This window comes from Symphalangus syndactylus, chromosome 9, assembly GCF_028878055.3.
Source record: "Symphalangus syndactylus isolate Jambi chromosome 9, NHGRI_mSymSyn1-v2.1_pri, whole genome shotgun sequence".
Taxonomy (NCBI): Eukaryota; Metazoa; Chordata; class Mammalia; order Primates; family Hylobatidae; genus Symphalangus; species Symphalangus syndactylus.
The window spans coordinates 31,108,907-31,134,932 of NC_072431.2; the positions used below are offsets into that span (position 1 = coordinate 31,108,907).

At 46.3% G+C, this 26,026-nt stretch overlaps 1 protein-coding gene and 1 long non-coding RNA gene across 5 annotated transcripts; one reads left to right on the plus strand and one right to left on the minus strand.

Annotated features, from left to right (window-relative positions):
• The first annotated feature begins 785 nt into the window (after positions 1 to 785).
• Positions 786 to 25,685, plus strand: C9H14orf93 (chromosome 9 C14orf93 homolog). 4 transcript variants are annotated; one of them, XM_063609416.1, is made up of 9 exons: positions 5,873 to 5,890; positions 10,253 to 10,331; positions 11,766 to 11,926; positions 12,722 to 13,451; positions 15,943 to 16,263; positions 22,134 to 22,195; positions 22,416 to 22,519; positions 24,571 to 24,683; positions 24,952 to 25,685. In XM_063609416.1, exons 4-9 carry the CDS (start codon positions 12,855 to 12,857, stop codon positions 25,369 to 25,371), a joined length of 1,617 nt encoding a protein of 538 aa, XP_063465486.1. In that variant the 5' UTR covers positions 5,873 to 5,890; positions 10,253 to 10,331; positions 11,766 to 11,926; positions 12,722 to 12,854; the 3' UTR covers positions 25,372 to 25,685. The 4 variants fall into 4 exon arrangements, with proteins under 4 accessions (XP_055147783.1, XP_055147785.1, XP_063465485.1 ...); XM_055291810.1 differs by lacking the exons at positions 5,873 to 5,890; positions 10,253 to 10,331; positions 11,766 to 11,926 and adding an exon at positions 803 to 845 and having other exon boundaries at positions 12,477 to 13,451; positions 24,952 to 25,066; positions 25,187 to 25,685; XM_055291808.2 differs by lacking the exons at positions 5,873 to 5,890; positions 10,253 to 10,331; positions 11,766 to 11,926 and adding an exon at positions 786 to 845 and having other exon boundaries at positions 12,477 to 13,451.
• Positions 17,630 to 22,422, minus strand: LOC134731418 (uncharacterized). The gene is made up of 2 exons (XR_010113647.1): positions 22,305 to 22,422; positions 17,630 to 18,402 (listed from the first exon to the last, which is right to left on the minus strand). It is a non-coding gene; the product is annotated as an uncharacterized lncRNA (long non-coding RNA).
• Positions 25,686 to 26,026: the final 341 nt, after the last annotated feature.

Sequence of the window (26,026 nt, forward strand, 5' to 3'; positions counted from 1 at the left end):
ACGCCTGTAGTCCCCGCTTCTTGGGAGGCTGAGGCAGGAGAATCGCGCGGGCGGGGTGGGGGCGGGGGCGGAGGGGCGGAGTTTACAGTGAGTGGAGATCATACCACTGCACTCCAGCCTGGGTGACAGAGCGAGACTCTGTCTAAATAAATAAATAAATAACAAATAGGTGGGTGGGACCAGATTATGGGTGGCTTAAAATCCAGGTATACCAGCTGTCTTCCTGGAAATAAAGAGGAGCCATTTTAGTTTTGAGAATGTGGTCTGAGCCAGGTAGAGAAACTGGGAGCTCGGGCTGAAGTGTAAGACTACTTTGCCTTTCTCCAGAAAGATGTTCCATACGTGAATGTTCATTTAAACGTGGGGGTGTTAGGCAACACACGTGACCCAGAGACATTCCACCTGGAAACCCGGAGTAGCGCCCACGCACCAAGTCCCTGATGTTTAATCGCAGTCTAGAATGTTACTGACTAGTTCACTCAATTTAACAAAGTGTCCAGAGGTCGCTCACTGGATTGTTATGCTGGTGACTGGGCCTTGTTTCACCGAGAAAAAAAGATGGGAAAGGGTGACAGGACGCTGAGAAAGTGAAAGGGAGAGAGGTGGGAAAGGGTCTGCCAAGGTCCAGGCAAGGTTGGGGGTCAGGGGTCCAGCGGCCCTCAGGGGGCCCCCAACTCCGGGGTTGGCGCCTCGGGCGCGGCGCGTGTGCTTGCGGGCGGGGCGCCCCGCGGCCGCGGATGGCCAATCCGGGAGGGCGTCCGGGGAGGGGCGGGGCTTGCCGGCTCGGGCTCCGCGAGTCCTCCTTTTTGCACACACACGAATACAAAGAGCCATACGACCTTCGGGTATCCTTTTTCCATTTTTTTTCTTCCTTAATCTTGTGTGTGTTTTCAAATTTTTAAAAAATAGAGATCTGTAGCAGTGTTGGGGTGAGGAAACTGTTGCTAAGGGGAATTTGCTCTTTCCCCCGTTTCTTTTTCTGTCTCTCTTCCTCTTTCTTTTTCCTGGTCAAGGTTTTAAATATACCAAGAAGTTGAGAAGCAGGATGGCCGTGTACAACCGTTTCCAGCCAAATTTATAGTTTTTTTTTCTTTTTTTTAAATCACATTTTAAGAACTGGTAGATTTTTGTGGTTGAGGGACTTTAAAAATTTAGCCGCTTGGGAAGTACAGATTTTTTTTAAGCGGGCTGAAGGGATAATGTAAATTTCTGCCACAGGCAACATCGAATGAAGCAGAGAGAGATTTGAGGCTCCCTCATAAAGCCGTTTGCGTGCTTTTTACACACCCACCCCCCAGAACCAAAACCAAGTGGCTGGGATGTGGCACTTGTCCAAGGCCAATAGGTTAATATTGGGATATTATAATGGAGACATTCATTTCCCTAGGGAAGGGGGAAAGACCTTCTTACAGTGTGTCTTTCACACACATTTTCATTAGAACATTTGTGTGTGTATGTGTGTGTGTGTGTTTCTTGAAACAGATTTGTAAAGTTATAACTTGGGGTTATTTGTGTATATGTACAATATGTGTGTATATGTACCATATCAGATTTTATTTTCAAAAGTGATAAATATATCTGGTTTTATGTGTGCAAAGTATCCCCTAGGATGTGAATTTTTTTTCTGTTGTTTTCCCAAATGTGATCAAAATATTTTGTGTGCAAAGCAGAGCTTAGAAGAAATCCTATGCTTAGCATACTTAGGCACTTTCTATGTGCATTTACTATATTTTTCTGCTCCTAAAGGATCAGAATAATGAATAATTAAATAATTGCCAAGGAGTATATAGTCCATGTGGCAAATGAGAGTAGGCAATTTATTGAATCTGTGGTTCAAAGCCTTCAGTGACTGTTTTGCCTAAGTGGTTTTGCTTTTTATTGTCTCACGTTCTTAAATGTACAGCTGTGTATATTTTGGCCTTTACGTGTGGTTTGGTTGGTGTGTTCAGAAGGGAAGTTCTTTCTTGGCTTTTTGACAAAATGGTCGTTTATTGGTTGGAATCTATTCGAAAAGCTCCACAGCTGGCAAAGTATCAGGAAAAAAAATCCAGTCAAGTCTAATTCTCAAAAACTGTTCATGGTGATGGTGATAGGGAGCCAAGAGGATGCAAAAGCAAATAATAGAAGGGATAAGAAATGCCTTTTGGTTATCATGTTGCATTTTTAGAATGGAACGCTTCTCATTTCTAAGAGTCACGAAAAAAGTATATGAATTAGAGAAAAACAGGCTCACAGAGCAGAACCTCCTGTTATAGGAGCCCTATTTTCACTTCATTCTGTTACAGAAACACTATGTCCTCATTAGAAGTCGTATGGAAAATATCTGTATCCAAATTTGTATTCGCAGATTGGAGTGAAAGCATAGGAGGTATATGAGGTGCTGAGGGAGAAACTGGAATGTCACAAATGCAGTGACAACCAGGAGACAAAAAAAAAAAGGATCTACTGTAGAATTTAAATTTCATTACAACAAAACCTCTGTATAATAATGCATTTCTGTTACACAGCTAGCATCCTACTCTATTTCAAGCAGTATTTGACTCCTAAATACCGACTGCAATAAAGTTACTTGTACAAATTTATAACAAAAGTGGCCCTGTTTGGGCTTTCTGGGTTTCTTACTTGTTGTACTGAGTATATTTTTATTCTCTAACAATTCAAGTCAGACCAGTGCTTAATAAATACTGGCTCAATTGTGGATTATTCCACAAGTTCAGACCTGCATGTCTTTGAAATCTAGTCACATTCTAGTGATCTTTGTGATCACAACAGTGATGGGAGTTTTTTTTTTTTTTTTTTTTTTTTTTGTGAAACAGAGTTTCACTCTTGTTGCCCAGGCTGGTGTGCAATGGCGCGATCTTGGCTCACTGCAACCTTCGCCTCCTGGGTTCAAGCGATTCTCCTGCCTCGGCCTCCCGAGTAGCTGGGATTACAGGCATGTGCCACCATGCCGGGCTGATTTTTGTATTTTTAGTAGAGACGGGGTTTCACCATGTTGGTCAGGCTGGTCTCCAACTCCTGACCTTAGGTGATCCGCCCGCCTCTGCCTCAGCTGGGATTACAGGCGTGAGCCACCGTGCCCGGCCAGTTACGGGAATTTTTAATGGAGTTTTACCCTTTTTAGCTCTTTTCCATATCACTACAGGTCATCACATATACTTTTTACCTTACTTTTTAGCTTCTCAAAAAATAGGGAGAGCTCTCCCTGAACAGTGCAGAGCCCGTGTCCGATTTCCTAGGCTATTTGATTTCTACATCCAGGAACGTAGGGTCATATCCACTGTTCTTGCTTTTTCTTCCTAAGAAAGGGGAGAATTCCTCGCACATGTATATCGTTGGCTTGGCCTTCCAAAGCAAAGCAAAACTAAACTCTGTTGATTTTGCCTGGGAATCCTCGGGGCCCCATATTGGAAACTTCATTGAATTATGAGGAGCTGCTAATTTGCAGGTGACATGTGAAAGAAATGTAACCGAGGCCAGCAGTAACTAAAAGTCGGCCACCACCAAACGTGTGACGCCGATTTGTGGCCACTGTGCTTATAATCGTGTACACACAGGTTTGTGAGCAGCAGAGAACAAAAGCAAGTAAACAAAAACAAGCTAAAGATGGCGTCTGACAGCCTTGAAAAAGCTTCACAGTCTTGTCCCTCCCGAGGAGGCCCCTCCCCTACCTGGCTTTTTGAGTGACTGTTGTTTGCAGCCAATAGTGTCCGTGACCCTGCTCCCCAACCATCGTCTAACCACCAATCACCGGGAGCCAGAACGCAAGCGAGGCGGTGTCTCCCCGCGTGCGCGCGCTGGCCGGGTACACGGGCAGGCGCCGCGGATTCTTCTGTCTCCCGCGCGCCCGCCTCCGCCTCCGCCTCCGCCTAGCTGAGTCAGCCCGTGCGGTAGCGCCGGGCACACGCGGTAGAACATCCGTAGGGCTGCTAAGCTGCACTTCCGCGTCAGTTCTCACGGCGAGCGCCGCCTTCAGCTCAAGTTCTCAAAGCTCTCGGGGCTACGTAGTCTACCCTCCCCGGTGACCCGGCGAGATCCCTAGCTCCTCTGGCCGCTCTGCTCTCCGCATCCCTCGCGGGAATGACCCCCTTTACCCGGGACTCCCAAAGCGCACTGTATGGTTGGGCACAGTGGCGAGTCACCCTGTCCCCTGAGGTCTCTTGAGCAGTCGCCGATCTCTGCCTCCCGCGTCGCTGCGATCGCCCTTCCGGTAGCTGAATCACGCTGACCCATCGGAAACGGTTCTGCCGTCCCTGGGGTCCACCTTGTCATCCTTGACTAATATTTAATCAACTAACATTTACCAAGTTCTCGCTGGCACGAGTTCTAGGAGCTACTTTTTCATTTTTCAGTTTCTCCATAAATGCAGTGGGTCCTTTACATTAGGCAAACCTGAAATCGGAAATATTAATCTTACCAATGTAATCTTAGCAAATGTAAATAAAAACGACTGTGCTATACTGGGTTAAAAATTCTCATCCTGCTATAGAAGTATACGTGGAATTTTCAGATTACATGGAATCCTTTAAAGACCGCATTCGGCCTTCTGGGTCTACAGCTCTCTTTTTTACCCCTAAAAATAAGGTCTTGGATTTTTTGCAGACCATTAGTCGAGTCACTCTTTTAAAATGTGGGAAAATAGTATTTTGTGGTATTTACTTAGCTGCTCTTGCGTGATAAGGAGCTCATTTCTGATAAAAATAGGTTTTGAGAGAACTTTTTGACAGGTGAGCCATTTTGCACCTTGAAGTGGAGGAGTAGGACTGACCAACACAGCAGGAGCTTTAAGTGGCCGTTTTCCTTATTTATTTCTTAAAATGAAGACTATGATACGAATTGCCATGCTTTCAGTAATCACATTTAAGGAAGTCTATTGCTAGCATGACCCTGAATGAGTCAAGCACCCATTATAAAAACATATATCATCTGAGTGATACCATATCATACACATCTATTAAATAGTGAGAAAACTTTTATTTTTCATAGTTTGGAGGTGAACTCAGTCATGCAGAAAATTCAAACTCAGAATGGGGAGAAAGCAAGCAAGGGAACTGCCAAGAGTATGATATATTTAGTCCTAACAAAAATGTGACTTGGGAGGAAAGGGATAGTTAAAATTATGGACAGTCTTACCCTGAACTGTCTGTCTAAAGGAGATGAATTTTCTTTCTTTTTTATCTAAATATTTATGAAAAATACCAAAAGTACTGGAAAGTACATTTTTAAGGCTTATTTCACATGTATTTAAATTAGACCAATACTGAAATGAACCCCAAATGCATATATTTTTGCAAACCTAAGTGTGACATCTACTGTCATGTTGTGCTGGCAACGCATCCCAAGATTGAAGATCTTTTTCTGTTTTTTAGACCTAGTCAGTTGTTTTCAGGACTTTCTACTTAAACATGTTGCCATCAGTTGAAATTTAAAATGTTAAATAAATACACTTCTTCTCTAATATACTGGTGTCTCCTCTTTTTATTTATTTATTTTTTAGAGACTGGGTCTCGCTATGCTGCCCAGGTTGGTCTCAAACTCCTGGGCTCAAGCGATCCTCCTCTCCTCCCAAAGTGCTGGGATTACAGGCATGAGCCACTATGCCCAGCCATGGTATTTCAACTGCCTCATTTCTGTCATTCTGGTGGTGGTGGTGGTACCATCCTGTTACTCTTAGGCTTATAATCTTGCAGTTGTCTTTAACCAATTATATCTATACCCCATCTCTATACCTCTGTCAGTTCTCCTTAGCTTACTATATAAGCGCCTTTGCTCTGACCTCTGACATGTACCCTGTTAAGTCCTGTAATTTTTTTTTCTCCTCTAGAATGTCTTACTACCCTATCAGTTCATCCTATACGTTGCTCAAGGCTCAACTGGAAGCTTTTCTTCTGTAAGAACTCTTTCTCAGTATGATTTCATTTTGTTAATCTTTCCATTATTTTGAACTAATGCCTCAGAAATTTTTCAGTCTATACCATATTATTAGGACTTGTGTGTATTTCACTTTGTTATTTATTTGTTTATGTATTTATTTTTGAGACGGAGTTTCACTCTTGTTGCCCAGGCTGGAGTGCAGTGGTGCGATCTCGGCTCATTGCAACCTCCACCTCTCGGGTTCAAGTGATTCTCCTGCCTCAGCCTCCCGAGTAGCTGGGATTACAGGCATGTGCCACCACACCCAGCTAATTTTGTATTTTTAGTAGAGACAGGGTTTCTCCATGTTGGTCAGGCTGGTCTCAAACTCCTGACCTCAGGTGATCTGCCCACCTCAGCCTCCCAAAGTGCTGAGATTATAGGTGTGAGCCACTGTGCCTGGCCTCACTTTGTTTTTTAGATAGTCCATGTTTAGAACATCCCATGTTGTTTAGACATTCCCATCTGAAATACACTTCAAGTGCCTTGTAGGTAGAGACTTTGTCTTCCCTTCATTTGAGTAGTGTGCAATCCATTTTGGTGAATCATCCTTTAACATGGCCTTACATATAAAAAACTTTTGAGCCTGGGCACAGTGGCTCACACCTGTAATCTCAGCACTTTGGGAGGCCAAGGCGGGCGGATCACTTGAGGTCAGGATTCATTAGTCAGGTGTGGTGGCGCATGCCTGTAATCCCAGCTATTTGGGAGGCTGAGGCAGAAGAATCGCTTGAACCTGGGAGGCAGAAGTTGCAGTGAGCCGAAATTGTGCCACTGCACTCCAGTCTGGGCGACAGAGTGAGATTCTGTATCAAATATACATATATATATATATATATATATATATGTATGTATATATATGTGTGTGTATATATATATATATATATGTATATATATATGTATATATGTATATATATTTTGGCCGGGCACGATGGCTCACGCCTGTAATCTCAGCACTTTGGGAGGCCGAGGAGGGTGGATCACAAGGTCAGGAGTTCAAGAGCAGCCTGGCCAATATGGTGAAACCCCATCTCTCCTAAAAATACAAAAATTACCTGGGAGTGGTGGCACATGCCTGTATTCCCAGCTACTCTGGAGGCTAAGGCAGGAGAATTGCTTGAACCTGGGAGATGGAGGTTGCAGTGAGCCAAGATCACGCCTCTACACTCTAGCCTGGGCGACAGAGCAAGACTCTGTCTCAAAAATAAATAAATAAATACATAAGATTTATATATATATATATATATGAATATATGAACCTAAAAATACCTCCCCCCACTCACCAGCTCACCTTCTTTTTTTTTTGAGCCGGAGTCTCGCCCTGCCTCCCAGGCTGGTGTGCAATGGTGTGATCTCGGCTCACTGCAACCTCCGCCTCCTGGGTTCAAGCCATTCTCCTGCCTCAGCCTCCTGAGTAGCTGGGATTACAGGCACGTGCCACCACGCACGGCTACTTTTTTTTTTTTTTTTGTATCTTTAGTAGAGACAGGCTTTCACCATGTTGGCCAGGCTGGTCTCAAACTGACCTCAGGTGACCCGCCCACCTCAGCCTCCCAAAGTGCTGGGATTATAGGCGTGAGCCACCTGCCTGGCCCAGCTCACCTTCTTTAATGGGGGTATATGCAGCTAATGAAATTAATGTTTTGTTTTGAGTCATTTATCCCGCACTTAAGTAGTTACCTGGTTAGTAAATATAACGTGAAATACTCGTTTATTACCTGCTGATCCCAATATCTTTCCATATCTTAGAGTTTAGGTGAGAGACTATAGCAAGAGGCTGGGAAATTAAGTCAGCAATAGTGTCCATGGAAACCAAAAAAGAATTCTGTGAATGCCCATTGTGCTAGATCACACTGTACCAAGTTTTTATAGGCAGGTTAATTCAAGAAAACACTTATTTGTTGCCCTGAATGTGATGTTTTAAAATGGACATAGTATGGTAACATACAATGTAGAAAAACAAAAGAGAAATTGAGGAACAAACTGAACTCACAATAGGAAAATACATTTAGCATTAAAAACTAGCATAAAATATTATCCTTAGTCTGAGACCAGGTCATGATAGCAAGTAAATTCCAAATACTCAATTACCTTTCTAATTTGCGTCATAGAAGGTTTTGTACCTATAAATGCATGTTTGTTAGAAATTCAACATTAAATTTGGGGGAAAATTTCCCCAAATTCTATTTCAAGCCATTGCATTTTATTCAAAATTAGGGAATCAGGAATCAAGGTGGTGGCTCGCACCTGTGATCCCAGCTACTCAGGAGGCTGAGGCGGGAGGATGGCTTGAGGTCAGGAGTTGAAGACCAACCTGGGCAACATAGCAAGAACATTCCCTGGAGTGTTCTCAGTGGTACAAATCAACTTCTTTACCCCTTTTTTTCTCTCCTGGAGTAGTTTAGCTGCTTAACTACAGTAATTTAAAAGAAAGGCAGTTTGGTTTATCACTGACATTCTGGTTTCTCCTTTAATGGGGGCTGGTCATGCAGGCAAAGTGACAGCATAGCTGTTCAAACATTCCTGTTGAATTTTGGATCCACCCTTAAGGAGCATGAGAAATGAAGATAAGAGGCCCCACGGGTGATTTCTCTGGGCTCCTGGCTGGAAGCAAAACCCTGCCTCTTAAAAAAAAAAAAAAAAAAAAAAAAAAAAAAAAAAAAAGATTAAGGAATCAGGATCGGTGTCCAGGGTGAGAACACAAAATGTTACAGGAATAACCATAATATCATCCAGCTGTTACTAGTGGAGCACTGAGCATGTGCCAGCACTCTGTAGGTGCCTTACATATATTATGTATAATCTTCACAAAAACCACTCAAAGTAGATAGTGATGAAAAAACTTGGTCTCAGAAAAGTGAAATAATTTACTAATGTTCACATAGCTCATAAGTGGTGCAGCCAGAGGAGAACCTCATTTTTTTTTAAATTTTTTTTGAGATGGAGTCTCGTTCTATCACCCAGGCTGGAGTATAGTGGCGTGATCTCGGCTCACTGCAACCTCTGACTCCTGGGTTCAAGCAATTCTTCTCCCTCAGCCTCCTGAGTAGCTGGGATTACGGACACGTATCATCATGGCTGGCAAATTTTTTTATTTTTAGTAGAGATAGGGTTTCACCATGTTGCCCAGGCTGGGTCTAGAACTCCTAACCTCAAGTTATCCACCCACCTCAGCCTCCTCAAGTATTGGGATTACAGCCGTGAGCTACCACGCCCGGCCACCCCCCGCCTTTTTTTTTTTCTGAGACGGAATCTCGCTCTGTCGCCCAGCCTGGAGTGCAGTGGCGCGATCTCGGTTCACTGCAAGCTCCGCCTCCCAGGTTCACGCCATTCTCCTGCCTCAGCCTCCCAAGTAGCTGGACTACAGTCGCCCGCCACCACGCCCAGCTAATTTTTTGTATTTTTAGTAGAGACGGGGTTTCACTGTGTTAGCCAGGATGGTCTCCATCTCCTGACCTCGTGATTCGCCCACCTTGGCCTCCCAAAGTGCTGGGATTACAGGCGTGAGCCACTAACCGGCCCTTTTTTTTTTTTTTTTTTTTTAACCTGCAGTACAGTGCTGTTTTGGAAAGATGACCAAGGAAAGACGACCAAGGAAAGACTATTTAAAGAAGAGGGAGCTGGGCGCAGTGGCTCACACCTGTAATCCCAACGCTTTGGGAGGCTGAGGCGGGTGGATCACCTGAAGTCAGGAGTTCAAGACCAGCCTGGCCAACATGGCGAAACCCTGTCTCTACTTAAAATATAAAAATTAGCCATATGTGGTGGCGCACGTCTGTAATCCCAGCTATTTGGGAGGCTGAGGCAGGAGAATCACTTGAACCCGGGAGGCAGAGCTTGCAGTGAGCCGAGATCTTGCCATTGCACTCTGGCCTGGCGACAGGGCGAGACTCCGTCTCAAAAAAATGATAAATAAAAATAGAGGGGAAGAGCTTGAGGCAGGCTGAACACTGGTAGGGGTAAAAGCCTCTTGCAAGAAAGAGTAAGTGCGTGAGGCAAGAGAGTTTGGTACCAGAAAGGAGTTAGACAACTCAGCCAGTGTCCCAACCTGATGCATCTTAATTACTGATTTTACAAATGCTGAACCCAGCTGGCAAGCATTTGAATACTATTACTTATTATCACCAAAACATTCTTTTGCCCACAGCATCCATGTTTAAGAGCAAACTCCCTGCATGATGTAGGTTAAAGAAAGAATTAAAAAGAAAAAACTCTGCAGGAGCAGGGTAGGCCCTTATTTAGGAAGGAAAAGAATACATAAGTGATTCATCTATAAATTGACATAGAATTGCTTAGTGCTTTCCTTTAACCTTTAGTTTTAATTTGGTTTAACCTTTAGTTTCAGGTTTAGCTGTGCCTCCCAGTGACTATAATGACAAGGAAGCTGTAAATGTATTTGAGTTAAGTTTTTGCAAGAAGTAAGTATCTGGCACAGAAAAAGCCATTTCTTCAATATAAAGGGTGGAAAGAGCAAATCAAAGACTATTCTTTAATAACCACATGTAATTAAAGTGCATTGTCAGATTTATGTTTTACTACCTCAGAGGCATTGATATTTCCTGTTTCTGAAATGAGATTGCCTATTCAAAAAGAAAAGAAAGGCTGGGCGCGGTGGCTCACGCCTGTAATCCCAGCACTTTGGGAGGCCGAGGCGGGTGGATCATGAGGTCAGGAGATCGAGACCATCCTGGCTAACTCAGTGAAACCCCGTCTCTACTAAAAATACAAAAAATTAGCCCGGCGAGGTGGCAGGCGCCTGTAGTCCCAGCTATCGGGAGGCTGAGGTAGGAGAATGGCCTGAACCCGGGAGGCGGAGCTTGCAGTGAGCCGACATCGCGCCACTGCACTCCAGCCTGGGCGACAGAGCCAGACTGCATCTCAAAAAAAAAAAAAAAAAGAAAAGAAAACCCTCAATATATAGAAAATTCTCAGCCGGGCGCGGTGGCTCACGCTTGTAATCCTAGCACTTTGGGAGGCTGAGGCGGGCGGATCACGAGGTCGGGAGATCGAGACCACGGTGAAACCCCGTCTCTACTAAAAATACAAAAAATTAGCCGGGCGTGGTGGCGGGCGCCTGTAGTCCCAGCTACTCGGAGAGGCTGAGGCAGGAGAATGGCGTGAACCCGGGAGGCGGAGCTTGCAGTGAGCCGAGATTGCGCCACTGCACTCCAGCCTGGGCGACAGAGCGAGACTCCGTCTCAAAAAAAAAAAAAAAAGAAAATTCTCTTAACCTCCTACTCTTTTTTTTTTTTTTTTGAGGTGGAGTCTCGCCCTGTCGCCAGGCTGGAGTGCAGTGGCACGATCTCGGCTCACTGCAACCTCTGCCTCCCGGGTTCAAGTGATTCTTCTGCCTCAGCCTCCCGAGTAGCTGGGGTTACAGGGGCCCGCCACTACACCCAGTTAATTTTTGTATTTTTAGTAGAGACAGGATTTCACCATGTTAGTCAGGCTGGTCTCAAACTCCTGACCTCAGGTGATCGGCCCACCTCAGCCTTCCACAGTGCTGGGATTACAAGCGTGAGCCACCATGCCTGGCCCCTCCTCTTCTTTAATTGTGATGTTTTAATTTACAGGGTAAGAGAGAAACGCATCTCTCAGGGAAATTGTAAACATACTTAAGGTTTTGACATGGAGCATCAGAAGGATTTTTTTTTTATCATCAAGTATTATTTAGAAAATTACAATATTTATTAAGTTCCCTGGAGTGTTCTCAGTGGTACACATCAACTTCTTTACCCCTTTTTTTCTTTCCTGGAGTAGTTTAGCTGCTTAACTACAGTAATTTAAAAGAAAGACAGTTTGGTTTATCACTGATATTCTGGTTTCTCCTTTAATGGGGACTGGTCATGCAGGCAAAGTGACAGCATAGCTGTTCAAACATTCCTGTTGAATTTTGGATCCACCCTTAAGGAGCATGAGAAATGAAGATAAGAGGCCCCACGGGTGATTTCTCTGGGCTCCTGGCTGGAAGATTCAGGACAGCTAGTTTCCATTACAGAGGCTCATGGCCCAGGTACACAACTATGGGAAAGGGGGCTGTGCAGCCCTGGGTTACCCCAGCTCAATTCCCTGATCTTTTCATTTCATTTCCCTGCCCTCATCCCCAAAGCATTAATGATATAACAGTGAGAAGTTGGTGACATGCTGAGGGCTGCAGTGATGGATGTATTCCTTATTTAGGAGTTTTACTCTGAATGCATTTGTATGAAAATTACAGAGAGGGTAGAATCATGATTGTCATGATTGTTAATGTCAACAAAGGTGGTATCAGGTAAAAAAAAAAAAAAATCAACACTACATTGAAAGTAGTAATAACTGGATTCTGCTATTATGCCTCTGACCTTGAAAAAGACATATAATTTCTCCGCATGTCTCTTCTCTGGACCTGGAGTAATATGTGTTTCCTAGTGCTGTTGAGTAGATGAGGTAACTTATGTGAAGTGTTCTGAACACCTTAAGGAACAATGTCAAAGCAATGAAATGCAGTACCATTATTACAGTAAAGATGGTGGGGAGGAGGACACAGATCTACATTTTCTTCCTTAATCTTCTAATCTTTCCAGATGCCGGAAGGTCCTTCTGAATCCCTTCCCTGTTCCTTAGGTTGCACTAGTCGGGGGTTCCATGCTGGGGGGCAGAAGGAATGCTCTCTACCCTCTGAAACCTTCATCAGGAAGGCCTTGATTTGTGATGTGCTAGGAGAGCACAGGATCTGCAAATAGAAGGCACCTGTCTCCCTTCTGCAGGCCGAGGAGAGGCCGCCATGGACTGTGTGCTTCTTCATGGCTTGTCTACTCTTCTTTCACAGACCCTACAGCTTGGGGCCTGGGCTCCTCTGACCATCCTCATTGAGAAAGGAAAGTGAGTCCAGAGAAGTCGATGCTTCCTACCTGTTGGAGCAGCCCAGCAGTGTAAGCGTGGTTGTTACTGCCCCATCCGCCATGTCCTTCAGTGCCACCATTCTCTTCTCCCCTCCCAGTGGCAGCGAGGCCAGATGCTGCTGCTGCGCCTGTAAGAGTGAGACTAATGGAGGCAACACAGGCTCCCAGGGTGGAAATCCTCCTCCCAGCACCCCCATCACAGTGACTGGACATGGCCTGGCTGTTCAGAGCTCAGAGCAGCTCCTGCATATTATCTACCAGCGGGTGGATAAGGCAGTGGGTTTGGCTGAAGCTGCTCTGGGTCTTGCCAGGGCCAACAATGAGTTGTTAAAACGTCTCCAGGAGGAAGTGGGTGACCTGAGGCAAGGGAAAGTGTCCATCCCTGATGAAGATGGGGAAAGCCGGGCACATAGTTCTCCACCTGAGGAGCCTGGGCCTCTCAAGGAAAGTCCCGGGGAAGCCTTTAAGGCTCTGTCTGCCGTGGAAGAGGAGTGTGACAGCGTGGGCAGCGGCGTGCAGGTGGTGATTGAGGAGCTGCGGCAGCTGGGAGCAGCCTCAGTGGGGCCTGGGCCTTTGGGCTTCCCAGCAACTCAGAGGGACGTGCGGCTCCCGGGGTGCACGCTGGCTGCCAGCGAGGGGGCGCCCCTGCTCAATCCCGTGAGTATGGCAGCAGAGGGCTGTTGCTCCTAAGTGCTTTTCCTGGCCTTTCGCTCTTTTTCCTTTCTGTTTTTTCTTTCCATCTTTAAACCTTTTGTCTGTATTTGTGATAAAGCAAAACAGTACCACGTTTCCTTTTCCTTCAGGGATAGTCAGCTCTCCTATTTTCTTCCTGAACCATCAGCTTCTTTGGCAGAAGGTCATTTTTTGCTGTGTGCAGTGACGGGGTGCCCTTCCCTCTCTCTCAATAGCTCCGCATGGCACCTTCTCCTCCACAGCTGTCTCGGCTGCTCCATGGACTCTGCCTCTCCTGGCGAGGATGCCTGCCGTGAACAGACGGCTCATTCATATTTTATCGCAGGCCCTCTGCTTGCCAAGAGGAATTCAGTACAAAGAGAGATGGGAATGTACAGGGGAGGGAGGCAGAGGTGGAGAGAGGAGGAAAAAGTGAGAGGACAAAGATAAAGATAATAGAAGACAGGTATAGGGAGGGAAAGAGACAGGTAGAAATGAAGGGCTGAGGGAGGAGAAAAAGTGAAAAAAGGGAGCACAGAAGAAAGGTGAGTCTGTGTGGAAAGAGAATCTACACCACGGGAGAGAGATGATGAGGTAAGGCGAGAGGGAGGTAGAGGAAAGGAAATAAAATGGGAAATGAGAAAAAGGAATGGCCAACTGAGTGTTAACAGTAAGAGAATAACATAAAGGGAGAAAGAGGGAAGAAAAGAAGGAAGCAAGCAAGCATATTTTGTGAGCAGGAAAAGACATAGATGTACATTGTGCTATTTCAGTTTCTTTACTGCTTAAGGGCCATATGAGCAGGAAAATCCTGGCTGAGTAGAGTAAGAACTGCAGAATGTCACACATGGAAGTATGAAAAGGAGATGGAGCAACTATAGACATCTTAGAGATAGGAAAATAACAGATGTGGTGCCACTTGAGAGACGGTTGGAGTTCTGTCAGCTCTCCACCTTATTCTCCGTCTGTCCTCTCTTTTTCTCCTCCCCCCACGACAAGACATAGACACCCAGTAAAGAGTAAAGGAGCAGAACACATGGAGTAGATGGGAGGGATGAAACTCCCAGCCCATCTGCTGGATCTGAGAAATGAACACATAAACCCCTCTCTCCCCCTCCAGTGTAACACAGCAACTGGTCATTGCTCTCCTGAAGGCACAGCCATGTGGGTAATGACCACTGCTGCTCACCCCAGTCTGTGGCTGGTCAGGACTCTCAGTGGTTCCAGCTCAAGGGAGGACCTGGAAGGTGGGAGGCAGAAGGGTACCAGGCTAGGCATTGCCCTGAGCTGTGGGTTCTTTGAGGCAGGAAAGGCTTCCAAGCCGACAGGATGGAATTAGATTTCACAGCGCAGAAAGCAGCTCACAAGTCTATAAATCTCAGCCTTCTCCCCCACTTCTTTCTGTGTGTGTGTATGTGTATGTGTTTCTCCACTTTCAGTGTTTTGTTTTCTTGACTGCAGAAATCCCCCCTCCTTTCTTCCTTCCTCTCTCCCTTGCTCCCTCCTTCCTTTCCTGGCTCTGTATGTCCTTGAGTGAGGGCACAGGTAGTCAGGTAGATGTCAGGGGCTATGACAGTTGAATGTGGCCGGGGCAGGATCAAGGTGAGGGCATGGACTGACTCTGGGAATGGAGGATAGGTGAGGGGAGCTGTCGCTGCCAGTCTTTCTAGGGATTTCTGACTTTATATCTTCCTCCTTTGCTCATTTTTCTTTTATGTCTCCTCTTTATCACTGTTACTGTTTTATTTTCTTACTCCTTCTCTTGCTTGGTTTCTTTCTTTCTTTCTTTCTTTCTTTCTTTCTTTCTTTCTTTCTTTCTTCCTTTTTTTTTTTGAGAAGGAGTCTCGCTCTTTCACCCAGGCTGGAGTGCAGTGGCGCGATCTCGGCTCACTGCAGACTCCACCCCCCGGAGTTCGCGCCATTCTCCTGCCTCAGCCTCCCGCGTAGCTGGGACTACAGGCGCCCGCCACCTCGCCCGGCTAATTTTTTGTATTTTTAGTAGAGACGGGGTTTCACCATGTTAGCCAGGATGGTCTCGATCTCCTGACCTCGTGATCTGCCCGCCTCGGCCTCCCAAAGTGCTGGGATTACAGGTGTGAGCCACCGCGCCCGGCCTTGGTTTCTTTCTTGTCATCACTTCTTCTCCCAGTCCTTTCAGACAAAACACTTATCTAGCTACATTTCTTATATCCAAGAGCTATCCATAAATGACTATTCACAAACAGTGTCAGAAACATGCTTTCTCCTTGTGAGCAGCCCTACGGTAACAACCCAACACGAGAGGCCCTGTACACACAAGAAATATTTGCCCAACACTCATAGGAGTCCCAGAGAAACAAGCCATTGACCATTAAAGATTGTGCTAGAGTCCCCCTTCTTTCCACTTTCTGTTCACTATTCTTAGCCAAAGAATGATGGTTAACCAGGTTCTCCTAAGCCTGGCTGGCTAATAGGCTGTTATTTTTTATGTTCTTAGCTGGTGGATGATTACGTGGCCTCTGAGGGTGCAGTACAGCGAGTTCTGGTCCCTGCTTATGCCAAGCAACTCTCACCAGCCACACAACTGGCAATCCAGCGGGCAACCTCAGAGACAGGACCAGAAAATGGAACCAAGCTGCCACCACCCCGCCCTGAGGACATGCTCAATGCCGCTGCTGCGCTGGACAGTGCCTTGGAAGAGTCAGGCCCTGGGAGCACTGGGGAGCTGAGACACTCTCTAGGGCTGGCCGTTTCCCCATGCAGGACCAGAGGAAGTGGGCAGAAGAACTCCAGGCGCAAGAGGGATCTGGTACTCTCTGTGAGTGAGCTCAATTTCTATAAATTTTTCTTCAGTCTGGAGAGATAAGTGAAGAGTGATGGGTGGGTTGATTTTAGGCCTCCCATATTAAATGAATGCTATACTGAATCCTACCAGAGTGAGAGGGGTAAGGAGAGAGGTTATTTTGTAACACTAGGGATAGGAAGTCCCCTGCTAAACATCAAGCTTTTAGGCTTTTCCAGATAATGTGATATCTTCCTTTATATCACATCTCCTGGTGTTCTTTCTTTTTTTTTTTTTTTTTTTTTTGAGGCGGAGTCTCACTCTGTCACCCAGGCTGCAGTGCAATGGCATGATCTCAGCTCACTCCAACCTCCGCCTCCCAGGTTCAAGCGATTCTCCTGCCTCAGCCTCCTGAGTAGCTGGGATTACAGGCACATGCCACCACCCCCAGCTAATTTTTGAATTTTCAGTAGAGACCAGGTTTTGCCATGTTGGTCAGGCTGGTCTCGAACTCCTGAGCTTAGGTTATTCACCCGCCTCGGCCTCCCAAAGTACTGGGATTACAGGCGTGAGCCACCATGCCCGGCCTTCCTAGTGTTCTAATAATCCTGATGAGAAGATCTTTAAGGGATTGAGCAGATTGGTCATCAAAGGGTAACTCTGGAAATTGCCTGCAAATTAGGCTAGTGTGCAGAGTAAGTGGCAAGAGGCACCTTGGGTGGAAAAGCAAGTGAAGCTGTCCTGAGGTAGTCTCAAGCTTCAGAGATGCAGAGAGTCACTAGACCTTCAGCTCAGTTATAGAGGTTTGGAGATTCCAGTCATTCCAAGAGCTCTTAGCCAGGAAGGGACTGGCCTGAACCAGGTCTGCCTGAAAGCTTCTTGACGTGGCTGGGAGCCCGAAGAACATCCTGCTGAGCTGGGAGTCCCCATCCTGGCAGCTGACCAAACCTAGAGAAGTTCTAGGGCAGTAGTTCCCAACCTGGGGTGATTTTACCCTCAGGGGACATTTGGAAACATCTGGAGACATTTGTGATTATTACAACTGGTGGGTGGCTGGGGACAGGGGAAGGAGAATACTACTGACATCTAGTGGGTGTTCTGCTAAACATCCTACAGTGCACACGACAGCCCCCATAACAAAGAATTATCCAGCTCAAAATGCCAATAGTGAAGAGGCTGAGAAACCTTCTTTAAAGTGACCACAGTCTTTGGGATCAACTCTGTACCCAAAAACTTCTTTTTTTTCTTTCTTTCTTGAGACAGGGTCTCACTCCCATTGCCCAGGCTGGAGTGCAGTTGTGTGATCATGGCTAACTGCAGCTTTGACTTCCCAGGCTCAGGTGATCTCCCACCTCAGCCTCCCGAGTAGCTGGGATTACAGGCATGCACCACCACGTCTGGCTTATTTTTTGTATTTTTGTATTTTAGTTGCCCAGGCTGGTCTCACAAAAGCTTTTTTCTGACAACCATGGGGATATTGTTTTTAGTCTCGCTCTGTCACCCAGGCTGGAGTGCAGTGGCGTGATTTCGGCTCACTGCAAGCCTCCCAGGTTCAAGCGATTCTCCTGCCTCAGCCTCCCGAGTAGTTGGGATTACAGACTTGCACCACCACGCCTGGCTAATTTTTGTATTTTAGTAGAGATGGGGTTTCGCCATGTTGGCCACGCTGGTCTTGAACTCCTGAGATCAGGTAATTCGCCCACCTCGGCCTCCCAAAGTGTTGGGATTACAGGCGTGAGCCACCGTGCCTGGCTGAAGATACTCTTTAGCCATACGATGTTCATATTGACTATAATGAGTTTATAGTTACAATTTGCATAAAAGCAGGATTTTCAATCACTTCCATTCCACTTGTGCCTGCTGCCTCCAGAGAGAGGTACAGCGTTAAGGCCTGGCTTCTTCCTTCTCTTAGGAGAGTGTGGTGGAACTGAGGACCTGCAGGAAGGACAGTATGCTCACTCACCATCATGCTCTCTCTATTCTGTGCTTGAGAAGGATCTGGAGGACCAGTCAGGAAGTTTTGCTCCCCATGATGGAGGAAGGTTTAAAATGTTCTTGTGGCAGACTGTGGGTTTAGAGGGGGAGGGACAGTTGTTCCAATCTTTAGCTCTGGGATGGAATCAAAGAGGCATCTCTCCAATCTGCTGAGGCTCTTGAGGATTGCTGCTAGGGATCCTGTGAACCAAAAGGATCAAACCAGAATTCTTAATTCCTTGGAATGCTGCAGATCCCAGCCACTCCTTGGGGAAATATTTTTAGCTTATTCAGGAGGTAGGTGAGCCAACAGCCTTTACAGTCCTCACACTTATTGTCTAGAGTATTTTCCCTTTCCATATCAAGCCTGTTTTGACTTTTATCAGCTGATCTCTTCCAAGCCACTTGAGTTGGAAGCTTTGTAACTCCCTTTTTTCTTTCTCCTTTTTTTTTTTTTTTTTTTTTTGAAACTCTCCCAAATACTTTCGGAAACATTCACCCATTCCTTTGTGATTCCTTAAGTGTGGACTACTAAGAGGTAAAATAACTATGTTGAATATGCAGCTAGTATAATAATGGTCCTTTTTACAGAGTGGAGACCCTAGCCATAAAGAGTTGACAATACTTTCCTAAGTTGGTATGGTGAATCAGCCATAGAGGTAGAAGGATAAATTGGGGATTTCTGAATATGGAGCTGAAAAGTCCTTGGATCAGGATATTAATCTGTCAGTTTGGGACTGGGTAACTTCCACTGACTGAGGGAGCTTGGGATGAAAATATAATCAGAAACAACACAACTAAACTTAATTGAAGAAAATGTAAAACCCTGCATTAGGGCCGGGTGTGGTGGCTCACGCCTGCAATCCCAGCACTCTGGGAGGCCAAGGCAGGCAGATCACCTGAGGTCAGGAGTTAGAGACTAGCCTGGCCAACATGGTGAAACCACGTCTCTACTAAAAATACAAAAATTAGCTGGGCATGGTGGCGTGTGCCTGTAATGCCAGCCACTTGGGAGGCTGAGGTAGGAGAATCACTTGAACCTGGGAGGCGGAGGTTGCAGTGAGCTGAGATCACACCACTGCACTCTAGCCTGGGCGACAGAGCAAGACTCCGTTTCTAAATAAATAAATAAAGCCAGGCGTGGTGGCTCACGCCTGTAATCCCAGCACTTTGGGAGGCCGAGGTGGGCGGATCACAAGGTCAGGAGTTCAAGACCAGCCTGGCCAACATGGTGAAACCCCATCTCTACTAAAAATACAAAAATTAGCTGGGCATGGTGGTGCATTCCTGTAATCCCAGCTACTAGGGAGGCTGAGCAGGAGAATTGCTTGAACCAGGACCCTGGAGGCAGAGGTTGCAGTGAGCCGAGATCACGCCACTGCACCCCAGCCTGGGCTACAGAGTAAGACTCCATCTCAAAAAAAAAATACATAAAAATAAATAAATAAATAAATAAATAAATAAATAAATAAATAAATATTTCAGGTGCTATTATGGGCAAAACTGGGAACAGATTTTGAAGCATCTAAGGCAAAACTTTTTCTTTTTTTTTTTTTTTTTTGAAACAGAGTCTGGCTCTATTGCCCAGGCTGTAGTGCAGTGCAGTGGCATGATCTCAGCTCACTGCAACCTCCGCCTCCTGGGTTCAAGCAATTCTCCTGTCTCAGCCTCCCGAGTAGCTGGGACTACAGTCGCACGCCACCACGCCTGGCTAATTTTTGTATTTTTAGTAGAGATGTGGTTTCACCATGTTGGTCAGGCTGGTCTTGAACTCCTGACCTCAGGTGATCCACCCGCCTTGGCCTCTCAAAGTAGTGGGATTACAGGCATGAGCCATCGCGCCCAGCCGGCAAAAGTTTTTCATGAGTGGAAATGTTTAACAATAGAATAAGCTGACTCAAAATGGAGAACTCATCATTAGATGGGTATAAACAAAGTGGAAAGACAGCCTGTTTAATGATGTGAAAGGGAGATTGGGTAATAGAGCCTCCACGGTCCTTTCCAATTCATGTTTCTGTTATTTTAGATTTCTGTTTTTCAGACCATGGTGTATATACTCCTGAGATTTGTGGTAACGCACGAGGGAATATATAAAGCCACAGACAAACCCGGGGCTTTTTCCTGGGTCATCAATTTTACTAGCAGATTCCAGAAGATGTCCAGGCGCGGTGGCTCATGCCTGTAATCCCAGCACTTTGGGAGGCCGAGGCAGGTGGTTCACGAGGTCAAGAGATCAAGACCATCCTAGCCAACATGGTGAAACCCCATCTCTACGAAAAATACAAAAATTAGCTGGATGTGGTAGTGGTGCGCCTCTGTAGTCCCAGCTACACGGGAGGCTGAGGCAGGAGAATTGCTTGAACCCGGGAGGTGGAGGTTGCAGTGAGCCGAGAGCGTGCCATTGCACTCCAGCCTGGCAACAGAGTGAGACTCTGTCTCAAAAAGAAAAAAAAAATTTCCAGAAGACATTTTTATATTAAACAGGCCGGGTGTGGTGGCTCACACCTGTAATCCCAGCACACTTTGGGAGGCTGAGGTGGGTGGATCACAAGGTTAGGAGTTGGAGACCAGCCTGACCAACATGGTGAAATCCTGTCTCTACTAAAAATACAAAAATTAGCTGGGCGTGGTACTAGGCACCTGTAATCCCAAGTACTCAGAAGGCTGAGGCAGGATAATCACTTGAACCCGGGAGGCGGAGGTTGCAGTGAGCTGAGATGACGCCACCTGCCTTGGCCTCCCAAAGTACTGGGATTACAGGCATGAACCAGCGCGCCCGGCCGGCAAAACTTTTTAACGAGTGCACTCCAGCCTGGGTGACAGAGCGAAACTCTGTCTCAGAAAGAAAAAAAAAAAGAAAAGAAAAGAAATACAAATACATTTTTGAAGAAAAAATTTAAATGTGCAAGAGTAGGGGCCGGGCGCAGTGACTTACACCTGTAATCCCAGCACTTCGGGAGGCTGAGGTGGGCAGATCACGAGGTCAGGAGATCGTGACCATCCTGGCTAACACGGTGAAACCCCGTCTCTACTAAAAATACAAAAAATTAGCCGGGCGTGGTGGCGGGCGCCTGTAGTCTCAGCTACTCAGGAGGCTGAGGGAGGAGAATGGCGTGAACCCAAGAGGCCCAAGAGGCGGAGCTTGCAGTGAGCCAAGATCGTGCCACTGCAGTCCAGCCTGGGTGACAGAACGAGACTCCATCTCAAAAAAAAAAAAAAAAAAAAAAGAAAGAAAGAAAAGAAAAGGAAAGAAAAAAAGTGCAAGAGTAGGGGACTTCAAGAAATGTTCACTTGGCTGGGCGTGGTGGCTCATGCCTGTAATCCTACCACTTTGGAAGGTCAAGGCGGGCAGATCATCTGAGATCAGGAGTTCAAGACCAGCCTGGCCAACATGGTGAAACCCCATCTCTACAAAAATACAAAAATTAGCCAGGCATGATGGCAGGTGCCCGTAATCCCAGCTACTCGAGAGGCTGAGGCAAGAGAATCGCTTGAACCCGGGAGGCGGAGGTTGCGGTGAGCCGAGATCGCACCACTGCACTCTAGCCTGGGCGACAGAGCAAGACTCCATCTCAAAAAAAAAAAAAGAAAGAAAAGTGAAAAAGAAATGTTCACTCACAGTACTCCTGGTGTATACTTGCTTTCTCGTTGCTATCGGGGTATGTTCATGGAAATGTTTGAGACCCTCTGCTCTAGTGATCACACTACTCAGGAGCAGAAGTAAGGCCAGGGATGATCCTGGAATCCTGACACACATGAAATGAAAAGTCAGGGAAGACCACACTAGAAATAGTAACTTGGATAGGCTCTTGGCTTAGAAAGGATTCAGGCAGAGAGCCCCTTTGGGACAATGCCTTTTTACCCTAGGGACCAGAGGAGAGTTTTCATAATATCCACTCTTGGCTTGATTGTGTTTTCTTTTTTTCCCCTAGAAACTGGTCCACAACGTGCATAACCACATCACCAATGACAAGAGATTCAATGGGTCTGAAAGGTATGGTCCCCTTGAGGAAAAAGAATTAGAAGGTACTTTGCTAAGGACAGGGAAGTAGAGGGGGATGCTCCAATACAGCAATGAGACTAAGGCTTTGATCTCACCATACCTTCTTAGGCCATGGAGGGATTTGCCACAAAGTTGATTAGTGCTGGGTATCTCTGTTGGTCTGGCTCTTACAAAGCCGACAACTTTATTCATTCTCTTCTCTTTGTGGCAGCATCAAGTCCTCTTGGAATATTTCAGTAGTGAAGTTTCTTCTGGAAAAGCTCAAGCAAGAGCTGGTGACCAGTCCCCACAATTACACTGATAAGGAGCTAAAAGGTGAGAAAAACTGGTTTAACTCCTATGTCATCCTTTCTCCCCATCTCCCACTCCTCTTTCTTGGTCAGAGGAGAAGAGGAATAGTAGAGATGATTAGGTAGTTTTGAAAATAGTGGATTTGGGCCGGGCGCGGTGGCTCACGCTTGTAATCCCAGCACTTTGGGAGGCCGAGGCGGGCGGATCACGAGGTCAGGAGATCGAGACCACAGTGAAACCCCGTCTCTACTAAAAATACAAAAAAAAAAAAAAAATTAGCCGGGCGTGGTGGCGGGTGCCTGTAGTCCCAGCTACTCAGAGAGGCTGAGGCAGGAGAATGGCGTGAACCCGGGAGGCGGAGCTTGCAGTGAGCCGAGATTGCGCCACTGCACTCCAGCCTGGGCGACAGAGCGAGACTCTGTCTCAAAAAAAAAAAAAAAAAAAAAAAGAAAATAGTGGATTTGAAACATTTTTTGGCTATTCTCACCTTCAATATATTCATAGAATTATCTCAAATTGCCTGTTTATTTCCCTCTCAGTCTGAAACAAAAATGAGAGAAGGAAAGGGCTAGAACACCATCATGCATTCTGTTTATGCAGGTCTTGAATCTAAGGTGTTATGAGGAGGAAGACTCTAAGGTGTTATGAGGAGGTGTTATGTTCAGAAGCCGGGCCTGCCTCTTGGTCCCTAAATATTGTTTCCCAGGCTTTCTCTTTCCTTGCTCTCTTTTGTTATTTGTAGCTAACCCTGAAGTATTATGAAAGCTTCTGCTGAAAAAGTACTTGTAGAGCCAGGTAACGTGGCTCATCCCTGTAATCCTAGCACTTTGGGAGGCCAAGGCAGGAGGATTATTTCAGCCCAGGAGTTCGAGACTAGCATGGGCAACATGGCGAAACCCCATCTTTACCAAAAACAAACAAAAATAACAAAAATTAACTGGGCGGGGTGGCATGCATGACATAGTCCCAGCTACTTGGGAGGCTGAGGCGGGAGGATTGCTTGAGCCTGCGAGGTGGAGGTTGCAGTGAGCTGAGATCGTGCCACTGAACTCCATCATGGGCAAACCTTGTTTCAAAAAAAAAAGAAAAAAATACTTGTAATCTTCCATCAGAGTGGCATTAGGGGTAGATTGTTGTTGTTTTTAAATTTTTTTTTAAATAGAGACTGAGTCTCACTATGTTGCCCAGGCTAGTCTCAAACTCCTGGGCTCAAGCAATCCTCCTGCCTCAGCAGGAGGCCTCCCAGAATGTTGGGATTACAGGCGTGAGCCACCACGCCCAAGAAGGGGTAGGTTTTATTTGGTGGAGGGAGCGGGGAGACACAGAAGCGGTGGAGTTGTCTTTTTCCAGTGGGAGATACTTGGGAGGAGTTAGTGTTGGAGATGGAGGTGGGCAAAGAAAGCTAAACCAATTAGCCGGCCATGGTGATGTGCACCTGTAGTCCCAGCTGCTCAGGAGGCTGAGGCTGGACGATCACTTAAGCCCAGGAGTTTGAGGCTGCAGTGAGCATGCCTGACCATGCCACTGCCCTCAAGCCTGGGTGACAGAGCAAGACCCTGTCTCGTAACAAAATCATAATAAAATAAATAAATAAAAAGAAAGCTAACCAAAGAGGAGTGAATAGATGCTAATGCCTATGCCAAGACAGCCCAGCATCTAGGCCAGGCCTGGTTGCTCACGCCTGTAATCCCAGCTCTTTGGGAGGCTGAGGCAGGTGGATCACCTGAGGTCAGGAGTTCGAGACCAGCCTGACCAACATGGAGAAACCCTGTCTCTACTAAAAAGAGCCGGGTGTGGTGGCACATGCCTGTAATCCCAGCTACTCGGGAGGCTGAGGCAGGAGAATCGCTTGAACCCAGGAGGTGGAGGTTGTGGTGAGCCGAGATTGTGCCATTGCACTCCAGCCTGGGCAATAAGAGTGAAACTACATCTCAAAAAAAAAAAAAAAAAAAAAAGCCCTAATCTAAGTAGTGATGCCCAACCTCCCATTCAATAGTGTTAGGGCAGAAAAACGGGCTGAGGACCACTACTCTAGAGGACCCTCCTTCTTTCTCCCTTCCTTCCCTCCCTGCCAGGAGCCTGTGTGGCCTACTTCCTTACTAAGAGGCGTGAGTACCGCAACTCCCTGAACCCCTTTAAAGGCCTGAAGGAAAAAGAGGAGAAGAAACTTCGAAGTCGCCGATATCGGGTAGGTTTCTAGGCCTTTCTTTCAAGATACTAAACTCTAAACCCTTTCCTAAGTGGGAAGGGCCAGAGGACATGGCATCTGAGAATAGGGTTGAGAGCCAGGAATGTAGGAAGATAGAGAAGAACACTGAGCCAATGCTAAGATCTGACTTGGGGACTGGGTTCACTTAGGCACAGATTTTACACAGCCTTCCCCACCAAACCTTTTCCCCAAATCTAATCCATAGAATGTTTACCTTCCTAATCTATCTTGTGGGTTCCTGCCTTAGCTTTTTGCCAACCGATCCAGTATCATGAGGCATTTTGGACCTGAGGACCAACGTCTGTGGAATGATGTGACAGAGGAGCTGATGTCAGATGAAGAGGACAGTCTTAACGAGCCAGGTGTGTGGGTGGCCCGCCCTCCCCGTTTCCGGGCCCAGCGCCTCACAGAGCTCTGCTACCACCTGGATGCTAACTCTAAGCATGGCACCAAAGCCAACCGTGTGTATGGGCCTCCCTCAGAGAGACTGCCTTCTGCTGAAGCCCAGCTCCTTCCACCAGAACTTTACAATCCGAATTTCCAAGAAGAGGAAGATGAGGGAGGGGATGAGAATGCACCTGGCTCCCCATCTTTTGACCAACCCCACAAAACCTGCTGTCCTGACTTGAACTCATTCATTGAAATCAAGGTGGAAAAGGATGAATAAAATCTACAGCCAAGAATAACTCTGGCTTCCGCCATGCCCCATGTCTCAGAAATAGGCGGCCATGGGGCTTCACAAAATAATGAGATGCTCTGTGCAGTCTGAGAAAGCAAATTTGCCTCTTTTCTTAACACAGTCTGTACTGGGGAAGCAGAACACTGGTGGGATAAAAACTTATCTAGAAGGGGAGAAACTCCCTCCACTGTGAACAGTAAGCCAGAAAATGCTTATTCCTCAGCATAAACAGTGTCTCGGAGAAGCCTGGGATGAGAAAAGGAGGAGGATGGGTCCAAGAAACATGAGGCCTTCTTGACATATGCCCCGTCTCTGAGTTGTTTCTGCCCCTGCCCAGTTCCACCCAAAGCTCTGAGGAAGCAGCCCAGGTTGTACCTTTTGCTTCCCCGTGGCTACTTGTCTTGCTCTGCAGTGGAAACCGAACACGACCAGTCCAGGTTAATACCGCCACCCGGTGGGCAGTTTCAGTCATGAGCTTGAGTCTTCTGACCAAGGGAACACAAGTTCTATCACTATTGGGGAATTGGGATCCTGATATAATAGCTATTGTTTATTGAGTTACATGAGGAAAATTTTACTATTCCTATCTTACAGATGAGGAAATTAAGGCTTAAAGAGTTCCCGTGTCTCACCAGCAGCCTCT

Excerpts from the sequence above, each read along its gene's own strand:
- C9H14orf93 (XM_055291808.2), top strand. The coding sequence starts at position 12,855 with ATGTCCTTCAGTGCCACCATTCTCTTCTCCCCTCCCAGTGGCAGCGAG. Across the intron at positions 16,264-22,133 it reads AGAGGGATCTGGTACTCTCT|AAACTGGTCCACAACGTGCA; the intron begins GTGAGTGAGCTC and ends TTTTTCCCCTAG. Across the intron at positions 22,196-22,415 it reads AGATTCAATGGGTCTGAAAG|CATCAAGTCCTCTTGGAATA; the intron begins GTATGGTCCCCT and ends TCTTTGTGGCAG.